The sequence below is a fragment of the Platalea leucorodia genome (genome assembly GCF_965183815.1).
Source record: "Platalea leucorodia genome assembly, chromosome: W".
In the NCBI taxonomy this organism is placed as follows: Eukaryota; Metazoa; Chordata; class Aves; order Pelecaniformes; family Threskiornithidae; genus Platalea; species Platalea leucorodia.
The window spans coordinates 16,298,421-16,319,141 of record NC_138859.1 but is presented as its reverse complement, the minus strand read 5'-3'; the positions used below and the strand labels follow the sequence as shown (position 1 = coordinate 16,319,141).

Below are 20,721 nucleotides of genomic sequence, written 5' to 3'. Positions count from 1 at the left end.
GTGGGCAAGCGCTGGGCAAGCCCTAAGCCCTGCTGCCTCCCACCCTGCCTTTGGGATGCCTTTCGGAGATGGTCCTGCTCCCCTGTGATTGCGCCGTCTCTTGGAGGTGCAAAGGAGAAGTGCGGCCAGTGTCTGCAGAAGCAGAAGTTTGCTCTGAGCTGTAGCAGATGGGACCAGCGAGGCATGGCTGCGGGGACCAGCACCCTCTCATTGGTCCGTCCCCTCCCACGCTCTGAAACTGCTCATGGTGCCTCCAGGCACGCAACAGGTCCAGGGCAGCGCAGTCTGAGGTCAGGGCACTGACAGAGCAAGGATGGACCCAAATCCCTGGGCCAGGGGAGAGCTGGAGGAGAGCAGGGCCATCCTGGACACAGGAATACATTGCCCTGGGGCCAGCCCCGTGGAGGGCTGAAGGTCTCTGCGGATGCAGATTTCCCCTCCCAGACTCTGGGAATGGGAATTTCCCCATGATGTAGTTTGTGCCACTGCCTCTCATCCTCTCCCTGGTCCCCTCCTAGAAGACCCCGGCTCCGGCATCGCTCCAAACTCCCACCAGAGAGTTGCAGAGAGCAATGACACCCACTTTGCCTTCCCTTCCCCAGACCACAACCCCAGCACTCACAGCATCTCCTCCTTGGTCCCAACCTCCAGCCCCTCATCATCTCAGAGGCCTCTACTGAACCACATCCAGAGAAAGGCACGTTTCGGAGAGGGCCACTGAGCTGGGGACCAGCTGAACATAGCTGGACACAGCCAGTTCCTGGGACAGGACTGGAGGCATGCAGGGGTGCTGGTTGAGCACAGCATTGAAAGACTGCTCTCCATCATCTCTACAAGAGTAGAAGTACTTCATGACTGGAGAAAGGCAAAAATCATGGCTAACTTCAAAGAGGGCAAGAAGGAGGTTTGGAAAGATAAAGGTTGAGCAGCTTCCACCCAATCCCCAGAAAAGAGATGGGGTACGACCTGGGCACATGATGGTCCAGGTCCATGGAGGACATGGTGGTGGCTGGGGGGAGCCAGGCAGGATTTACCAAGGACAAGTGGTGCCTGCCCAACCTGCCTGCTGCCATGGAAGCACTGGGCTGGGGATGAGGGGAGAGCAATGGGGACCATTTATTGTGACCCTTCAAGGTCTGGGACATGGTTTCCCATGGTCTCCTCACTGGCAGAGTGGGGAGATGTGGCCAGGAGAAGGGGAGAAGAGCAAGAGCTCAAGCTGCAACATGGAAACTCCTTTTAGGCATTAGGGCAAACATTTCTGCACAACAACAATGCTCAAACCCCGGAGCAGAGCACAGAGAGGGGGAACCTCCATCCTGGATAGGGCCAGTCCCAGAGCAACCTGTTCCCATGTCGAAGTTGGCCCCTCTCTCCCCTGTCCCAGTGATTTGGGTCAGTTCTTGGTACACTGAGCCCTGCAGCTCTGCCACGGCCCGGCCCAGTGCCCCAACCCCAAGCTGCACCACCCCACTGTGGTCCTAGGGGACCCTGAGTGGTTTCGGGCCGTGGAGATGGACAGGATGGCAGCACTGGGGCCAATGGCAGGCTGCCGGTCCCCACAGCTGTGCTTTCCTGCGCCCATCTTCTGCACTTCACAGCAAACCTGCTTCTGCAGAATCCGGCTGCACTTCTCCTTTGTAGCCCTGAAAGAGGGGGTGACTGCGGCAGAGCAGGAGCCATCGGGACGGTCAGGGCAGCCCAGGGCATGGCCTATAGCATGGTCTATGAGGACCTGAGATCTGCCACGGCTCCACTGCTCACTGCCCCCGCCTGCCCCGCAGCGCCCTCTGAGGCCTAGAGCCCCTACGAGAACGTGCAGTTGGAGCCCGTGCCTGTGGCAACCAGCCCAGGTGAGAGCCCAGCTGCGACCGCCACCATGGGGAAGATGGGTTGGGGGGGGTCACCGGGCAGCGGCAGGCGGGATTCAGGGTGATGCCCATGGCTGCCCATCTCTTGCAGGGCGCTGGCCCCGGTGGCGGCACATCCCTGCAGGGCTGCTGGCAGCCAGCCTGCTGCTGCTGGTGGCCACTGTGGCCCTGGGGGCTTGCTGTGAGTGGGGGCAGGGGCAGCGGGGTGGCAGGCAGCTGGGCAGGGGGCGGAGGAGCTCGCCAAGCCACTTTCCATCATTTATCAGCAGTCCTGGTCAACCAGGGAGGTCCCAGATGACTGGAAGCTAGCAAATGTGATGCCCCTCTACAAGAAGGGTCAGAAGGAGGATCCGGGGAACTACAGGCCTGTCAGCCTGACCTCGGTGCCGGGAAAGGTCATGGAGCAGATCATCTTGAGTGCCATTACGCAGCACGTGAGGGACAACCGGGGAATCAGGCCCAGCCAGCATGGGTTCACGAAGGGAAGGTCCTGCTTGACTAACCTGATCTCCTTCTATGACAAGGTGACCCGCTTAGTGGATGAGGGGAAGGCTGTGGATGTTGTCTACTTGGACTTTAGTAAGGCCTTTGACACTGTCTCCCACAGCATTCTCCTGGAGAAGCTGGCTGCTCACGGCTTGGATGGGTGCACTCTGCGCTGGGTTAAAAACTGGCTGGACGGCCGAGCCCAGAGAGTGGTGGTGAATGGAGTCAAATCCAGTTGGCGGCCGGTCACGAGTGGTGTTCCCCAGGGCTCAGAACTGGGGCCGGTCCTGTTCAATATCTTTACTGATGATCTGGATGAGGGGATTGAGTGCACCCTCAGGGAGTTTGCAGATGACACCAAGTTGGGTGGAAGTGTCGATCTGCTGGAGGGTAGGAAGGCCCTGCAGAGGGATCTGGACAGGCTGGATTGTTGGGCTGGGGCCAACTGCATGAGATTCAACAAGGCTAAGTGCCGAGTCCTGCACTTGGGTCACAACAACCCCATGCAACGCTACAGGCTTGGGGAGGAGTGGCTGGAGAGCTGCCTGGCAGAAAAGGACCTGGGGGTGTTGGCTGACAGCCGCCTGAACATGAGCCAGCAGTGTGCTCAGGTGGCCAAGAGGGCCAATGGCATCCTGGCTTGTATCAGGAATAGTGTGGCCAGCAGGACCAGGGAGGTGATAGTGCCCCTGTACTCGGCATTGGTGAGGCCGCACCTCGAGTACTGTGTTCAGTTTTGGGCCCCTCACTACAAGAAGGACATTGAGGTGCTGGAGCGTGTCCAAAGAAGGGCAAGGAAGCTGGTGAAGGGTCTAGAGCACAAGTCTTATGAGGAGCAGCTGAGGGAGCTGGAGTTGTTTAGTCTGGAGAAGAGGAGGCTGAGGGGAGACCTTATTGCTCTCTCCAACTACCTGAAAGGAGGTTGTAGTGAGGCGGGGGTCAGTCTCTTTGCCCAAGTAGCAAGCGATAGGACAAGAGGAAATGGCCTCAAGCTGCGCCAGGGGAAGTTTAGATTGGATGTTAGGAAAACTCTCTTGACCGAAAGGGTAATCAGGCACTGGAACAGGCTGCCCAGGGAAGTGGTTGAGTCTCCATCCCTGGAGGTATTTAAAGGACAGATAGATGTGGCACTTAGGGACATGGTTTAGTGGTGGACTTTGCAGTGCTAGGTTAACGGTTGGACTTGATGATCTTAAGGGTCTTTTCCAACCTTAACGATTCTATGATTCTATGATTCTATGATTGGTTCGCCCACTGTGCAAAAACAGCCTCTGGGAAGATAAACTGCTCCTGCTGTTCTTACCATTTTCCCTGGATCTGTGAGCAGCCCCCAAATCTGAGCAGCCCACCCAAGTCCCTCTTTCCTCTCCTGGTCCAGGGGTTGATTCTGAGACCCCCTCTCCATCACAGGACTGAGGGACAGGAGCTGGGGGTGCACAGCAAAGACACCCTTCCCCTCCTGCACAGCCACATCCCTGCGCACCATTGCCTCAACCACATTACAAAGCTCTGGGGAGACAGGTTGGGAAAGATGTCTGCATTTTAAAACAAGACTTATGGAAAAGAGACTGTATTTCTGTGTTTCACACCCATGCTTACATCCCCTGCCCTTGCCCTCGCCCTCGCCCTCCAGCCCTGGCTCCCATGACCCAGGGAGGGGATGCCGGTACCGAGCCCTGCTCACCTCTGCTGCCTTCCTCTGAGGTTGGTGACCATGTGCTGGTTTGGGAGGTGCCTCTTGCACCTTGTGAAGCTGGGTATGATGGTGCCGTTGTTGTCTCCAAGCTGTCCCCCTCGGGGAGTACTTTGGTTTTACTGTCTGCCCCTTGCCTCTGTCACTGGCTCCTGTCCTGCTCTTTCTCCTCCCTCTATCACCTGCCCTCGGCCACAGCCTGTCCTAGGGTTGAGCTTTGTTCTTCTGGTCAAAGAGCCTTGATCCTGGGAGGAAGATGAAGCATGTCCTCCTGGGCATGCAATGGTCCAGGGAGAACATGGTGGTGGCTGGGGGGAGCCAGGCAGGATTTACCAAGGGCAAGTGGCACCTGCCCAACCTGCCTGCCTGCTGCCATGGGAGCACTGGGCTGGGGATGAGGGGAGAGCAATGGGGGCCATTTATTGTGACCCTTCAAGGTCTGGGACATGGTTTCCCATGGTGTCCTCGCTGTCAGAGTGGGGAGATGTGGCCAGGAGAAGGGGAGAAGGTGGGTGGAAACCTGGATGGTGGGACAGCTGCAGGGGGGTGTCAGCAGTGCCCTGTCCAGCTGGCAACATCCCTGCAGGGTCAGTCCTGGGGCCAATGCTCCTTGAAGCCTTCACCGGTGCCCTGGATGATGGGATGGGGATGGCCTCAGCCAGCTGAGGGGCAATACCAACCTGGGCAGTGGTGGGTATATTGGAGAGCAGGACTGATGTTCAGAGGGGCCTGGAGAAATCAGCTGATGGGAGCCTGCTGATGTTGGATGGGAAAAGGGTGAGTCCTTGTATTAGGTTTGCGTGGCAAAGTTTTGGTAGCGGAGGGGCTACAGGGGTGTCTTCTGTGAGAAGATGCCAGAAGCTTCCCCCATGTCTGATAGAGCCAGTTCCAGACGGCTCCAAGATGGACCCACCACTGGCCAAAGCTGAGCCAATCAGTGACATTGGTAGCGCCTTTGTGATAACGTATTTAAGAAGGGGAAAAAAAATCTGCACAACAGCAACTGCAGCCAGAGAGAGGAGTGAAACTATGTGAGAGAAACAACCCTGCAGACACCAAGGTCAGTGAAGAAGGAGGGGGAGAAGGTGCTCCAGGCACCAGAGCAGAGATTCCCCTGCAGCCCATGGTGAAGCAGGTTGTCCCCCTGCAGCCTATGGAGGTCCACAGTGGAGCAGATATCCACCTGCAGCCTGTGGAGGACCCCACACTAGAGCAGGTGGATGCGCCTGAAGGAGGCTGTGACCCTGTGGAGAGGAGCCCACGCTGGAGCAGGTCTTCTGGCAGGACTTGTGGCCCTGCAGGAGACCTATGCTGGAGCAGTCTGTTCCTGAAGGACTGCACCCTGTGGAAAAAAACCCATGCTGGAGCAGTTCGTGAAGAACTGCAGCCCATGGGAAGGATGCATGTTGGAGAAGTTCATGGAGGATTGCCTCCTGTGGGTGGGACCCCACGCTGGAGCAGGGGAAGAGCATGAGGAGGAAGGAGTGGCAGAGACATGTGATGAACTGACCGCAACCCCCATTCCCCATCCCCCTGTGCCGCTCAGGGAGAGGAGGTAGAGAATTTGGGAGAAAAGTTGAGCCTGGGAAAAAGGGAGGGGTGGGGGGAAGGTGTTTCAAGATTTTTTTCTTATTTCTCATTATCCTACTCTGATTTGATTGATAATAAATTAAATTAATTTCACTGAGTTGAGTCTGTTTTGCCCGTGGCAGTAATTGCTGAGTGACCTCCCTGTCCTTATCTCAACTCACGAGCCTTTCGTTATATTTTCTCTCCCCTATCCAGCTGAGGAGGGGGAGTGACAGAGCGGCTTGGTGGGCACCTGGCAGCCAGCCAAGATCAACCCACCACAGTCCTGCAGCTGGGAAGGAGAAACCCCATGCATCAGGATGGGCGAGCAAGCAGCCATGCTGAATGGGCCTGGGGGACCTGCGAACCAGAGTCTGGACAGGAATCAACAGTGTCGTCGTGGTGACAGAGCCCAATGACACTGTGGGCCATGGTGGCTGGAGCTCAGACCTCCAGGGGAAGGGAGCCTGCTCCTCTGCGGGCACTGGGGAGACCACGTCTGGGCTCCCCAGGAGAAGCCAGACACAGCAAGTCCTTGTTTCAAACAATAGCTGAGATTGCAGGAGCTCTCCTGTAATCCTGTTCCAGCCTCTCGGCCTTGCCATGCTGTGGCCTGCCTCCACCGGCCTCCTTCCACACCTCCTCTCTCACGAGCTGCCCAAGTCCAGCTTAGCAAAGTGGTTCCCACCTCCCTCATCGACCCCCTGGCAGCTCAGGGCTCGCTGGTCCCACCATGGTCTTAGGGATCTTTCCCCTGTGGTGGCAGGGCTCTCCCCTTTCCCCCATGTTCCCAAGCCTCCTCAGTGCTCCCCCATCTCTCCCACTGTTTTAAGGCTCCTCACTGTACCCCCATTTCCTCTCATGGCTTCAGGACACCCTCATTTGCCTCCCATGATCTTGGGGATCTTTGCTGCACCCTCAAATCCCCCATGGCCTCAGGGCTCCCTTATTCACCCCTCCCCCCATGGTCTCAGGGTTCTTCACTGCACCCCTTTTTCCCCCATGGTCTCAGGGATCCTCATTGCACCCCCATTTCCTCCACAGTCTCAGGGCTTCCTCATTTGCTCCCCATGATCTCAGGGCTCCCCAGCACTCCCCCATCTCCCCCATGGTCTTAGGGCTTCCCAGCAGTTTCTCATGCTGATGGCACCACTGCCTGTACCTTCCCTGGGAAAGGCCCAGCCCAAAGCCCTGGGCAGGTGATGGAGGCAGGACAAAGGGCAGGACAAGAGCTGTCAATGCTGAGGGAACAGCCAAGGGACAGGCAGTAAATCCACAGGACTCCCTGAAGAGGACAGGTCAGGGACACCAATGGCACTGTCATCCCCCAGCTCCAAAAAGATGCAAATGGCACATCCCGCACCAGTGCACCACCGACAGCCTCAGGGGAGCATGGCAGGCGAGAGCTGGGCTCCGCACTGGAGTCCTGGGTCACTGCAAGCTGTGCTGGCCAGGGCACGCAGGGACACGCGCCTGGGTCTGGAGGGCTGGTGCAAGGTGGTATAAGTGTATGCGTGAGTGTGAGAGGGCAATAAGGTCTGTTTTCCATGAGCCTTGCTTTAAAATACAGACACCCTTTCCCAGCACTTTGCAGTGAGGTTGAGGCAATGCGTGCACAGGGGAGAGGGTCTCGGGTGCACCTCCAGCTCCTGTCCCCGAGTCCTGTGATGGAGCAGGGTGGCAGCACAGTCACTCCTTGACCAGGAGAGGAGGGAGTGTCTTTGGTGTGCTACTCAGCTTTGGGGGCTGCTCACAGATCCACTGATACTTTCTCCTGCATTTTGTACTCTCTATTTTCCCATTAGCTGATAGCCCGTGGTCTGCAGAACAGGCGTACCTAGGAGAGAGGGCACATCTCAGCAGCAACAGCATCCCCACCATGGACACCTCTTTCCGCAGCAGCTGGATAAGTGCACTCTCCGCTGGCTAAATGGCTGAGCCCAGAGAGTGGTGGTGAATGGAGTCAAATCCAGTTGGCGTCCGGTCACGAGCGATGTTCCCCAGGGCTCAGTACTGGGGCCGGTCCTGTTCAATATCTTTACTGATGATCTGGATGAGGGGATTGAGTGCACCCTCAGGGAGTTTGCAGATGACACCAAGTTGGGTGGAAGTGTCGATCTGCTGGAGGGTAGGAAGGCCCTGCAGAGGGATCTGGACAGGCTGGATTGTTGGGCCGGGGCCAAGTGCATGAGATTCAACAAGGCTAAGTGCCGAGTCCTGCACTTCGGTCACAACACCACCATGCAGCGCTACAGGCTTGGGGAGGAGTGGCTGGAGAGCTGCCTGGCTGAAAAGGACCTGGGGGTGTTGGTTGACAGCCGCCTGAACATGAGCCAGCAGTGTGCTCAGGTGGCCAAGAGGGCCAATGGCATCCTGGCTTGTATCAGGAATAGTGTGGCCAGCAGGACCAGGGAGGTGATAGTGCCCCTGTACTCGGCACTGGTGATGCCGCACCTCAAATACTGTCTTCAGTTTTGGGCCCCTCACTACAAGAAGGACATTGAGGTGCTAGAGCGTGTCCAAAGAAGGGCAAGGAAGCTGGTGAAGGGTCTGGAGCACAAGTCTTATGAGGAGCGGCTGAGGGAGCTGGGGTTGTTTAGTCTGGAGAAGAGGAGGCTGAGGGGAGACCTTATTGCTCTCTACAACTACCTGAAAGGAGGTTGTAGCAAGGTGGGGGTTGGTCTCTTCTCCCTAGTAACAAGTGGTAGGACGAGAGGAAATGGCCTCAAGCTGCGCCAGGGGAGGTTTAGGTTAGACATTAGGAAAAACTTCTTCACCGAGAGGGTGGTCAAGCATTGGAACAGGCTGCCCAGGGAAGTGGTTGAGTCTCCATCCCTGGAGGTATTTAAAGGACGGATAGACGTGGCACTTAGGGACATGGTTTAGTGATGGACTTGGCAGTGCTAGGTTAACGGTTGGACTCGATGATCTTAAGGGTTTTTTCCAACCTTAACGATTCTATGATTCTATGATTCTATGACTCCTACCCCTCTCCCAGTGCAAACAGCCATCCTGATGCTCCATCCCTGTCTCCGCCAGGCACAGCAACCGCATAACCATGGCAACAGTGGCCCCATAACAAACAGGTACATCTGACATCTCCATGGCGACTGACTCCCTGAACAGCTGATAAGAGCTTCACTTCCTAGATGCTGGGGAGGGATGGGGGGATTCGAGCCCCACCAGGGAGGGTGGCTGCAGGGATGTGGGGACAGACACAGCCAGGAAGGTGCCTGGGGCAGCACAAGCCTTCTTGGCCTCTGTCCTGCCAGGGAGGCTGCAGGGGACACAGGCGATGCAGGAGAGGGAGGTGGCCCTGTGGACAGCATCGCCACGGTTCAGCTGCCTGTGTCCCAGCCCCATCCTGCCTGTTGGACTGTCAGTGCCATTGGGCCGGCGTTCCCGTCTCTGACACATGCTCCCTGGAAATGGGTATCCCAAAGGCCGGGACCATGCTTCCCTGCACAACCTCCTCCTACCCCTAACTCCGACTGCAGGGATGCTCTGCCTGCTGGCTGCAGCCTGCCCTCCCTGTGGGGCTGCCAGGCCCTGCCGCTGCTGCCTGCCTATATCTGCCAGGCCAGGCTCACCAGTCAGCGGCCCTGATGCAGTCTGTCATTGCAGACAGCAATTGCACACCATGCAACTTTAATGTGTTAGGTCTGAATTATTGAGCAGGCTGTGTGCACGCAGGCAGGACCCATCATCCCTCCTCCTCTCCCTGCCTGCGCACGCCGGGCAGCAGCAGGCAGGGGCTGGCGAGAGGTCCCAGCCTTTGGGGTCTCTCTGGGTGCAGGAGAGTACCGTGCCCCTTGCTAGCCCTGGGAGCTGTGAGGTGCGGGTGGCAGCATGGCTGTCGGTGCCACCAGTTTGGTTGCCTGGGGGTTGGTGGTCCCTGTGCAACGAGACCCCCAAGGATGGTGTTATCTCTGCAGGGTGCAGGAGCAGGTGTATAGGGAGGGATGCACCATCCTGCTCTGTCCCTGCCTCGGCGTTTGCTCCCTGCAATCTTCATGAAGCTCCATGGCCAGAGGCAGCAGATCCCCCGCTGCTGCCCCAGGAGGTCCTCGCCCCTCTCCTGCTCGTTGTATTGGGTTTGTGTGGCAAGGTTTTGGTAGCAGGGGGGCTACAGGGGTGGCTTCTGTGAGAAGATGCTAGAAGCTTCCCCTCTGTCCGATAGAGCCAATGCCAGCCAGCTCCAAGATGGACCCGCCGCTGGCCAAGCCAATCAGCGATGGTGGTAGCACCTCTGTGATAACATATTTAAGAAGGGGGAAAAAAACCCAACAAAAACCACTGCGCAATTGCAGCTGAAAGAGAGGAGTGAGAATATGTGAGAGAAACAACTCTGCAGACACCAAGATCAGTGAAGAAGGAGGGGGAGGAAGTGCTCCAGGCACCAGAGCAGAGATTCCCCTGCAGCCTGTGGTGAAGACCATGGTGAGGCAGGTTGTCCCCCTGCAGCCCATGGAGGTCCATGGTGGAGCAGATATCCACCTGCAGCCCATGGAGGACCCCATGCCGGAGCAGATGGATGCCCAAAGGAGGCTGTGACCCTGTGGGAAGCCTGTGCTGGAGCAGGCTCCTGGCAGGACCTGTGGACCCATAGGGAGAGGAGCCCACAGTTGCCACTCCGCTGCTCTTGGGTGGGTGCACCCATGTGTGGGGCATCGAGGGGGCTGATCCAGGCAGCGGGGTGACATGAATGGGGCTGTGGGCTGCTGGGGATGTGGCCCTTACAGACAGTGCACTCTCAGCCCCGTGCATCGCCACAGCAGGCAGCACTGGGACCACTCTCCACTGGCAGCTTCCCCCAGGGCTACGGGCTCCCCATGGTCCTGGCGGCTTGGGGGGGACCCCAGCTGCCCTGGCACAGCACAGCTCCCCATGGGTCATTACAGCCATTCCACGAGAGCTCAGTACTATGGTGAAGTCCTCCCAGCTCTGCATCCTGCCCTGCAGTGATCCAAAAGGCTGGAGCCTCTGGCCCCCCACCTCTTGCCGGCCACCTTGCTCCATGCCGGAGCTGCATCAGCCCCAGAGCAGCCCACTGCAGAGCAGGAGCTCTTGTCACAGGACCCTGAGTGAGAGCAGGAATCCATTGCCATTCCCCCCTCTGCACCCAGCCATGTCCCCTGGGCACCTCCATGGCCCTGCAAAGAGGGGAGCGTGGCCCCAGCTCAGCCTCAAGCACCCCCAACTCTGCACTGAACTGAGCCACAGCAACTCCTGGAGACAAGTTCAACCAGGCTGTAATTGCAAGAACAGGGCAGTACAGGTGGCTGTGTGCCCTCCTGGAGGAGTCCTGACACTCCTGGGATGGGTGGCCAGCAAAGAGAGTGGGTGCTGGGCCCCACGGGGCTGCTGCCCGTGACAGAGGAATCCGGGCCACCGATGGCATCAGCTGGTACAAATGCTGTTGATGGAGGCCATAGCTGGGTTGACGAGCCCCAGCTCCTCCTGCTCGTTGATGCAGAGTTGGTACCCGCAGCCCTTGCGCCGGGACAGGGGCCCCAGGCGCCTGCTGGGCTTGGCACGGGGCGGCAGCAGGAAGCCAACACTGCCAGCGATGAGCACGTGCCAGATGCTGTGGATGTAGAAGTAGTTCTCCTCCGTCTCCACAAAGGCATAGAGCAGCACAGCAGACGCTGCGATCAGTGCTCCTGGGCACAGGTAGAAAGCCCAGCGCTTCCAGGTCGGCGGGTAGCAGTGGCGGCGCCGGATGGTGCGAGCCGTCTGCGGCAGGGAAAGGGGGGGCTGGAAGAGGCAGCCCTCACGGGGACGGGCATGGCCCCTCTGCTGTGGTGCCATGTCCCCCACAAGCCAGGGAAGGTGGTTCATGGAGAAGGGTGAAGGCAACAGAGGGGAGATGCTGGCAGGGGAGTGGGGCTGGATGGCTGGGCAGGATGCGGAGTGCGGCCGGGACGGGGACATAAGGGGATGGGTGGGGACAGCATCTCCTTACCCAGGTGATAGCCATGATCCCTAAGGCGAAGAGGCTGGGCCCCAGCAGGTTCCAGAGCCCGTGGCGGTCCATCTGCAGAGCCATGGAGAGCAGCATGGCCCCCAGCAGGTACAGCACCTAGGGGGCAGTGGGGCACATGTCAGGATGGGTCCCTTCCCTGGCCACCCCACATGCCCCCTCCCCCCACTCGCCTGCTTGACCATGGGCTGCAGCCGGGCCATGGCAATGACGGTGACCCAGACGGACATGAGGGAGCCCAGGAAGTCGCAGAACTGCAGCACATCATACTCCATGATGCAGAACACCACGATGCCAGGCTGGTCACAGGCGTGGTAAAACTGGGATGGGAGGAAAGAGTGTGAGAGCCGCCCCACACAGCCCCGGCCCATTGCCTGCCCTCCAGCTGCCCCCAACCCCATACTCACAGTGGAGAAGAACATGGTGAAGATGTAGATGGCAGCTTCCAGGAGGTAGTGGCTGCGGACAGCGATGGCCACAGGAGGCACAAACATGACATTGCTGAGGCACAGCAGCAGCGTGGAGAGGAGCTGGAAGCCATAGGAGAAAGCCTCAGCGTTGTCCGTGCAGCCCCAGCCGTTCCAGCCTGTGGCCAGGGAGAGCTGCTGTTACCCCTGCAGCACCCACAGTGGCTGGGGAGGGAGCAAGGAAGCCCCTTTCCAGCACCCTGTGGAGAGCTGGCACAGGAGGACTAATGGGGTGTGCAACCCCTGGGGAGGAGGGGAGGATGCCAGGGGGGGTCCCTGGGTGCAGTGGGCACTGTGGGTGCCTGGGGAAGCTCTCACCAGCTTTGCACTCGCAGGCAGCATACAAGTAGTTGTTGGTGCGCAGCAGCTTGCACTGGCCGTAGATGCCGCAGTCATTGATGCAGGGTGAGAGGTAGGCACGCAGGTACACCTCAGCTGTCACATTGGTGCAAGGCTCGAACCTGCAGCGCAGGAGAAGGAGATCAGCCCTCGCCCTGCACCCCTCGAGCAGCTCCCGCCTCTACTAGAGGCACCTGCCACACCCAGACGTTGCTGACAATGGGAGACCCAGGGACTCAGCAAGCATGGAAATGAGCTGCTTTGGTGCTACACATGGCAGCTCAGAGCTGGTCCCCAAGGATCTTTGTGCTGCAATTGTCTGTGCCAGGCTGGGCGAGCAGGAAGAATGTGGCCGCGCTTAGACCCACTTCGCCTTTAGCAATGCACTCAGCTGGCTCCTATTTTGTCTGGATTTTGCTGTGCAAACACTGTTCCTTGCAATGCCTGCGTGTGACCGTGTCAACTGCAACTGGCAACTCAGCGTGAACTAGAAACGCAGCAGAGGAGTCAGAGCAGGCACACAACCCCCGCTGCCCCACACCTCCCATGCACGTAGCTCTGGGCACACCCAGCACCTCGGCAGCCTCCAGCATGCAGGAGCACAGACAGGCCCACATCTGGACAGCATGCACTGAGTGCTGCCTGTGCACACGCAGGTACCCCAACATGCACAAATACACACACAGTGCCATCTGCACACATGCACAGGGTGCGTCTGCGTGTGTGTCTGCTGTTCCTGCATGTGTTCACGCAGCCAAATCTGCACACACAGCCCTGTCTGCTTGCACAAACCTGAACGCGCATGCAGTGCTGTCTGCATGCATGCATCAAATGTGCATGCAGCACCATCTGCATGCATGCACCAAACACCCAGTGCTGTCTGCATGCATGCACTGAACATACATGCAGCACCGTCTGCACAGCACAGAGCCCCACATGGACTCTCACATGTACAGACACATGCACACAACAACCCCTTTCCTCTGCAGGACTCTCGGGCAGACACGGGCCAGGAGCAGAGTTGCAGACACAGGACCAGTCCCTGGAGATGCTGAGTGGAGCAGGGGCACAGCAGCCTGACCAGAGCTGCCCCCTCATACACACAGCCAAGTCTTGTCCTTGCAGTGACAGCCCAGTCCCCTCCCGGGCACGGGTACAGATGGGCACTGCCACAGAGACAGGCAGGCACCAACAGATGCATGGTGTTCACAAGCTGACAGGCGCTTCCTAACCAAGAGACAGAGGGAAGAGCTGTGGGGGCCCGCAGATGGTCAGGCAGGCACAAGCTATAGCCATCCATGCCCACACAGGTACTCACACTGTGACACGCAGCCCACAAAGCCACGTGAGCGGTGACATGCTGGGCAGGGACCAGGTACACCCAAGGACCCACAGCGCACATGGATGCAGGCGGGGACGTCCCCTCTGGGCACGCAGGGAGGGGACATACCGGGGCTCTTACCCATGCTCCGTGGCACAGAGCGAACGCAGGCTCAGGTACCAGCTGCCCGTCTGGGGGTAGGGAATCCGCAGGCGGCTGAGGCTGGCCGTGGCATTGACAGAGAGCAGGAAGCCTGCCAGGGACTCTGCAGACAGGGAAAGCTCCGGGTGAGCAGGGCAGGGAGCAGCCCCTTCCCCTGGGCAGAGCTGGGATAGGGCGCCCTGTGCCAGGCTCCAGGGCCAGATGCCCCCATGGTCTCTGCCTTCTCCCACCCAGCCTCTCACTGGACACGTGGGGGATGTGACCCCCATGGCCACAGCAGGATGGACATGAACAGCCCAGCCTACCCGTCTCGCAGGTGACCGATGCGTTGTCACCGGACATCAGAGGGACTTCATGGTTCAGACACCCGAACACTGTCACATTCTCACCACACAGGGAGCTCTGACGGCAGAGGAGGAGATGGTCCTAAACCAGTGCCAGGGATGTCCCCTGCTCTGACAGCCCCCAGCTCGCAGCACACCACCTAGCAGTGCCCTAACCCACCGCCCATCACCTAAGAACACCCCAAATCCAGGCCATCATCCTGCCCTTAGAGCACCCTAATCTGTGCTCTGTCACCCAAGATCTCTCAAACCATGGCCCATGACTCAAGAGCACCCCAAATCCTGTCCCTCGCCTTGCTGCAGCCACGACATCACCCATCTCCCAGCCTATCTCCCCCAGGCTGCCCTGCCCCGTCCGGGGCGCAGCATGGCCACCTCACCACGTTGAGCCGCAGCTCCAGGTTGAGCACCCCACCACTGTCCAGCACTGGTAGGAGGTTGATGACGAAGACAGCAGGGCGGTCAGGTGGCACTGACACGTTGGGCCCGAAGAAGATGTAGAAGTGGACGGAGAAGGTGTCCAGTTCATTGCGCAGCGTGGGGCGGACTGGCCAGCACCACTCACTGTCAGGCGAGGCAGTGGGGATGGGGACCGGGTGCTTCGTGCCGTTGGGGCTGGTGGGCAGAGGGCTCTCCCCCAGTGCCAGCCCACCCGTGGAGCCGAAGGATTGGGGCATGTTCATGGAGGCACTGGAGGGCAGGAAGGGTGGATGGGCCAGGCTGGGTCGGGAGCAGTCTGGAGGGCAGAGCCATCAGCCTGGGTACCACACAGCCCCTCCAGCCCCCTCTTAGCTCCTACCTCCCCTTCTTGCCCACCACTCACCTGCATCTGCAACCCAGCCCCAATGCCTCCCAGTGCCCCCATCCCAGCAGAGCTGGGTATCACCCTGCGCCCAGCTGGGGCCAGATCCTGCAGGCATCCTTTGCCCCCCCCACCAGTCGCCCAAGCAGAGTCAAGACTATGCCCCCCACCTGGACCTCCCTGTGCACCCTCACCTGTAAGCTGCACGGTGACCTGGAAGGAGATGGTGCCCAGCACCCCAGGGTGTTTCTCCACCAGCACGTAGTACCAGTGCTGCCAGAAGGGCAGGTCCAGTGCCAGCTGGCAGGGAGTGTGCTCCCAGCAGTCCAGTGCCGTGGAGTTGTGCAAGGGGGGAGCCTTGGCCCGCACGCGTAGCCAGAGTGGGCAGCCCTCGGCCCTGCGGCACCGCAGCACCTCCACCAGCATGCGCGACGTGTAGCTGGGCACAAACACCCTGTGGGACAGTGGTGTCAGGTCCTGCTCCTCAGCGTGGACCAACAAGGCTGGGGAGGCAAGCCAGAGGGATGGGGCACCCTAAGCTCCCCACCCTGGGGATGCCTCCTCCTTAGGAGACCCTCTCGCACTTACTTGTAGAGGCAAGAGCGGTTGTGGGGGGCCATGCTCTGCTTGGTGACGTAACCGGGGTACAGCACGGCAATGTTCATCAGGCGCTGCACAATGAGCTGTGGCTGGAAGAGATACTGGCACTCCTCATAGAGCCCCTGCACCAGCAGAACAGTCAGCATGGGGCAGGGGGGGACCAGTCACACAGAGCCACCATCCCCCAGCTGCTGACCCCACACCGCAGCAAGGGGTTGGGGTGCAGTCTGCCCAGGTGCCCTCCATACGGATGTGCCCAGGACCTCCACCAAGAGATCTTGTAGTTCTGCCCCCCGTGTGCCCCACTTGGGACACTTGCCCCAGGCACTGCCAGCCCAGGACAGTCAGGCCCCAGCAGAGCTCTGCAGCGAGCCCTGCCACTCCACGGTCCCCCCAAGCCCTTCACCTTGACAGAGATCTTGCCCTCATCTTTGGGCAGGTGGGCAGCCAGGAACCAGTCCCCAGGCAGTGGGTTGGTGACATTGAATACCCCCGTGGTGCGGTTGGGCAGGGTCCAGGTGAGGGTCAGTGCAAAGGAGCCAGGGACAGCCGTGTCCCTGGGGAAGTGCATGTGCAGCGGGTTAATGACAGAGGGAGCTCCTGAGCGGAAATACCTGCAGGAGAGACAGCAATTAGCAGGGCACAGGCTGGGCATCGTGGCAGGGCCAGCCTGCCCCACATGTGGAGGTCTGTCCTCCATGCTATTAGGAAGCTCAAAGACATGATGGGGAAGCCGTCTGTAAGCTGGGACCTTGCTGGAGATTGTGAGCTTCCTTGGGTGGGTGTTCAAGCAAAACTGTTCATATACGAGATGCACAAAAGCATGGAGCCTGCAATGGTCCTGGGAAGATGAATCATGGGGAGTGAGTGTGTGCGCGCGTGTGTGTGTGTGTGTGTGTGAATGTATGTGCATATATCACAGAATCATAGAATCGTTTAGGTTGGAAAAGACCTTTAAGATCAAGTCCACCCATTAACCTAGCACTGCCAAGTCCACCACTAAACCATGTTGCTAAGCACCACATCTACATGCCTGTGTGCATGTGTATGCATGAGTGTCCCTCTGTATGTGTGCATGCATGTACATACATGCACATATGCATACGCAAGCAAGAAGCAGACAAGCAGGCAGGCTCCAAGGCAAGTCCAGGCAGGGGGCAGCAGGGGCAGGCAGGGGCAGGCAGGGGCAGGCAGAGGCAGGCAGGAAGGGAACAGACAGGGCAGGCTGCTTACTCACACGGTGATGCTACGGTCAGGGCATTGGTCCCCAAAGGTGCCACCCTGCTCCTTGAAGGTGATGAGGTTCCAGACAGCGATGACTGTGTCCTCAGGGATGTGGAAGTGGAAGAGCTCGATGCTGGCAAAGGAGCGGAAGGGGCTGAGCTTGCGTGGTGTGCTGGTGAAGTAGTCGGTCATGAACAGCCCATCTGCAGAGGAGACCCAAGGGGCTCTCAGTAGGGTGGGGGGCTGGGGGGGTGCAGCACCCCTCCCAGACCAGGCCCACCCAGGATCTGAACATGCCCCAAAACAAGCAGCCCAGAGGCAGGAGAGGCTGGGGCTGTGCCATTTCAGTGTGTCCCCAGGGCTGATGTCAGCTGTCCCAGCTGCGTCTCCCAGCCCTGGCACAGTCTGCATCATCATGCCTGGTTCAACATTGCCTCAAGCCCAGTTCCTGGAGCTGTGGGCACTCATCCTCTTGAGCCTGAGGGGCCCTCGGCCCTAGCTGCTCAGGCTCTGTCCAGGTGCAGCCCACCTCTTTCAACTCATCGTCCTCTTCAGTGAAGACCTGCTCCCTGCATTTTACCTGTAATAAAGGGCCATTCCTCATGGCTCCAGCTCTGCCCAAACAGGTCAGCTCCCACAGGGACACACAGATTTCCCCCTTCTCTGCCTGCCGAGGAGGCTCAGCACAGAGCCCATCATAAACCACAGAGTCCCACCCTAGAGCCATGAGAAGGAGCAAGCAGTGCACTTCCTGCACAGCCCTCCAGCTCTCCCGTGATTTGCGGAGGAGAAATGGTGCACATATGTGTGCACATATGCACACTTGGGTGCTGTCTGCGTGGTGTGCACAGCAAAGTGGAGGCATGCACACCCACATGCATGGGCATGCATGGCTGTGCACAGCCCCATGTCTGCAAGACACTTCCTGCAAGCCCACAGCACTCACTGGGGCCACATCTCCCTGCCCAACTGTCCAACAGTTTGATTTCCAGGGATTTCCAGGAGTCCCAACAGCAGAAACGCAGACACTTCCTTGGCACAGTAGAGACAAGGGAGACCTGGTCTCCAGACAGCAGCTGTAACTTCAACCTACCATTGCAACACTTCCCCAGTGCCAGCCTGGGCGACCCATCTATTATTCCCTAGAGATGCACCAAGGATGAGATGCACCTCCCTGCAAGCTGCTGGCAAGGGGGATGACAGCAGAGGATGGGCTGGGAGCAGGGCTGTGCCCAGGAGGACTCGTCCAGTGGGGAGTGGGATAGCTGAGAAGAAGGGCTGCTTTGCACAGTGTGCACCTGTCTGGGAGTGTGCACATGTGCTTGTGTGCACGTGTGTTTGTGCTGCATGTGTGCAGCCCCAACCGGCTGTACACTGACATGCATCTGCTCTCTTGCCTGGAACAAAGGCAGCTCCCCCTCCCCTTTGCTGCCAGCCAACACAAGCCAGGCATGAAATACCTGTCTCAGTGCAAGAGCACTCAATCCCAATTTCCACACCATGAACCACAGCTCCCCTCCCCACATGGGCACAATGACCTGGCAGGGGACTCCAGGGAGGAGGGGATGTTGAATGCAACTCCAGGAGATGGCATGGGGGAAAACACTTGGAGCCTCCCAGTCCCAGCGTGGTTCCCCATGCCCACTCGCCCGGGGCAAGGCAGGGAGAGCCGGCTGCAGGGAGAGGGTCAGACTGAAGCACCGCGGCGGTGTGGCCAGAGCACAGGGGAGGGTGCTGGAGGACGGAGCGGGATTTCCTATCCATAGAGTGGGGAAAGTAAGTGCCCCTCTGCCCCAGACCAGCAGATGGAGCCGCGGGACCCCCCGCTCCGGGACCGCAGCCCCAAGCCGCGGCCGGCGGTCAGCACCGCGGACAGCTCCCGGACCACCCCACCGCTGCCCCATAGGGGCTCCCGCCCTGCAGCCCGGCCCCGCAGCACGGGCAGCCCCCGGCCAGCTGCCCCCCTCCCCAGGGGATGCCCCCTCCACACCCTCGTGTACCCCCCCGCATCCCCGTCTCTAAGCCAGCTCCCGTGCCCCATAGCACGCTCATTGCCTCACATAGTCCCGCTGGTGTCCCTCCCACATATCCCGATGCCTCGCTGCGCGCACATCCCCCTCTCTGCGTGCTGTCCATCCCCGCTGCCCCACTGCATGCGCGCAGCCCTCTGCCCTGGGGACCCGCTGCGTCTGCAGCCTCCCGGACCCACTGCCCATGCATCTGCCCCCCCGGACGTTCCACTGCATGTGCACTGCCTGCGTCCTCCTGGCACACACACCTCTGTGCCCCACTGCACATTTATCTCCATGCCCCACAGCATGCTTATCATCATGCCCCACTGCACACACATCCTTGTGCCCCATTGCATAGGCATCTGGTACCCTCTGCACATGCATCTCCATGCCCCATTATGCAAACACCCCATTGCACACACGTCTCTGTGTTCCATCACACATGCACCTTGTGCCCTATTGCACGTGCACCTCCTGCCCCATTGCACACACATCCCGCACCCAACTAGGCACACCTCTGTGCCTTGTTGCATATGTACCCCAAACCCCACTGCATGCGCAACCCATCCCTTGTTGCACAGACTCACCATGTCCCATTGCATGTGCATCCTGCATCCCATAGTAGGCGGACACTGCGTCCCACTGCACACACACCCCTGTGCTCCATTCTCACCCACCCCCTGCCCCATTGTGTGCACACCCCACATCCCATTGCTCGTGTACCTCATACCCATTGAAAGCACAGCCCTGTGCCCCACTACACGAGCACCCTGTGCCCCACTGCACACACCCCCCACGCCCCACAGCATGCAGACCTCCTACTCATTGCATACACACACCCCATGCCCCACGGCACATGCATCCTGCACCCCATTGCATGTGTACCTCATTCCTATTGCACAAGCACTCCTGTGCCCCATTAATGTGCATCCCTGTGCCCCATTGCACATGCACCCCATGTTCCCATGTCCGTTCATGTGCACTCCTACACCCCATCCCGTACTCGTCCCTGTGCCCCGTCGCATGTGTACCCCACACCCGTTGCACGCACACCCCCTCGCGCCCCCGGCCCCGCGGCACTCACCAGTGGGCGGTGGCAGGAGCAGCAGGGGAAGGCGGAGGAGGAGGGCGAGCAGCCGCCGCTGGCCGCCGCCCCGCTGGCCCATGCCGCCGCGCCGGCTGCCGTGGGGCGCGCGCTGCCAGCAGCCCCGCCACGCACCGGCTCCCATGACGTCACCCGCCCCGGGGCCGCCCCCGCGCGACCATTGGCCCCGCCACGCGTCAGTCGCCGGCGGCAGCGCCCCGCCCCCCGCGCGCCCCGTTCTTCCCTGGGTGGCCCCGCCGCTGCTCGGGGCACCGGGGGGCAGGGACAGAAATATAAGCTGGAGACAGGGACACAGGCTGGGGGACAGGGACACGGGCTGGGGACAAGGATACGGGCTGGGGACTAGGATATGGGCTGGGGCCAGAGACATGGGCTGGGGCAGGGATACAGGGCTGGGGGACAGGGACACGGGCTGGGGACAGGGATCTGGGGTTGGGGACAGGGACATGGGGCTCAGGACAAGGATACAGGCTGGGGACAGGGATATGGACTGGGGGACAGTGGCAGAAGCTGGGGCTGGGGACACAGGGCTGGGGGACAGGGGACATGTAGTTGGGATGCAGGTGGCCATGGGGCCAGGCTACAAGGGGGACATAGGACATAGGTGAAAGGGACTGTGGGGCTGGGATGTAGGGGGACAAGGGGGCTACAACACTGGGGGCAAATGGGGTGTCCTGTGGAGAAAGGATGGGAGGCAGTGAGGGCTACCTATGGGGGCTGTTTAATGGGGGTCGGGTGGTTTT

At 59.7% G+C, this 20,721-nt stretch overlaps 1 protein-coding gene across 1 annotated transcript; it reads right to left on the bottom strand.

Moving 5' to 3' along the window:
- Window positions 1-11,019: 11,019 nt before the first annotated feature.
- LOC309601788 (transmembrane protein 8B-like) lies at window positions 11,020-20,039 on the bottom strand (the record flags this gene model as incomplete). The annotated part of the gene is made up of 13 exons (XM_082334912.1): window positions 11,020-11,355; window positions 11,585-11,701; window positions 11,776-11,922; window positions 12,010-12,188; window positions 12,388-12,530; window positions 13,871-13,994; window positions 14,197-14,293; window positions 14,616-14,971; window positions 15,232-15,476; window positions 15,626-15,759; window positions 16,044-16,251; window positions 16,875-17,064; window positions 19,958-20,039. The coding sequence occupies 13 exons, from the start codon at window positions 20,037-20,039 to the stop codon at window positions 11,020-11,022; spliced, it is 2,358 nt and encodes a 785-aa protein (XP_082191038.1).
- Between the last annotated feature and the right edge of the window lie 682 nt (window positions 20,040-20,721).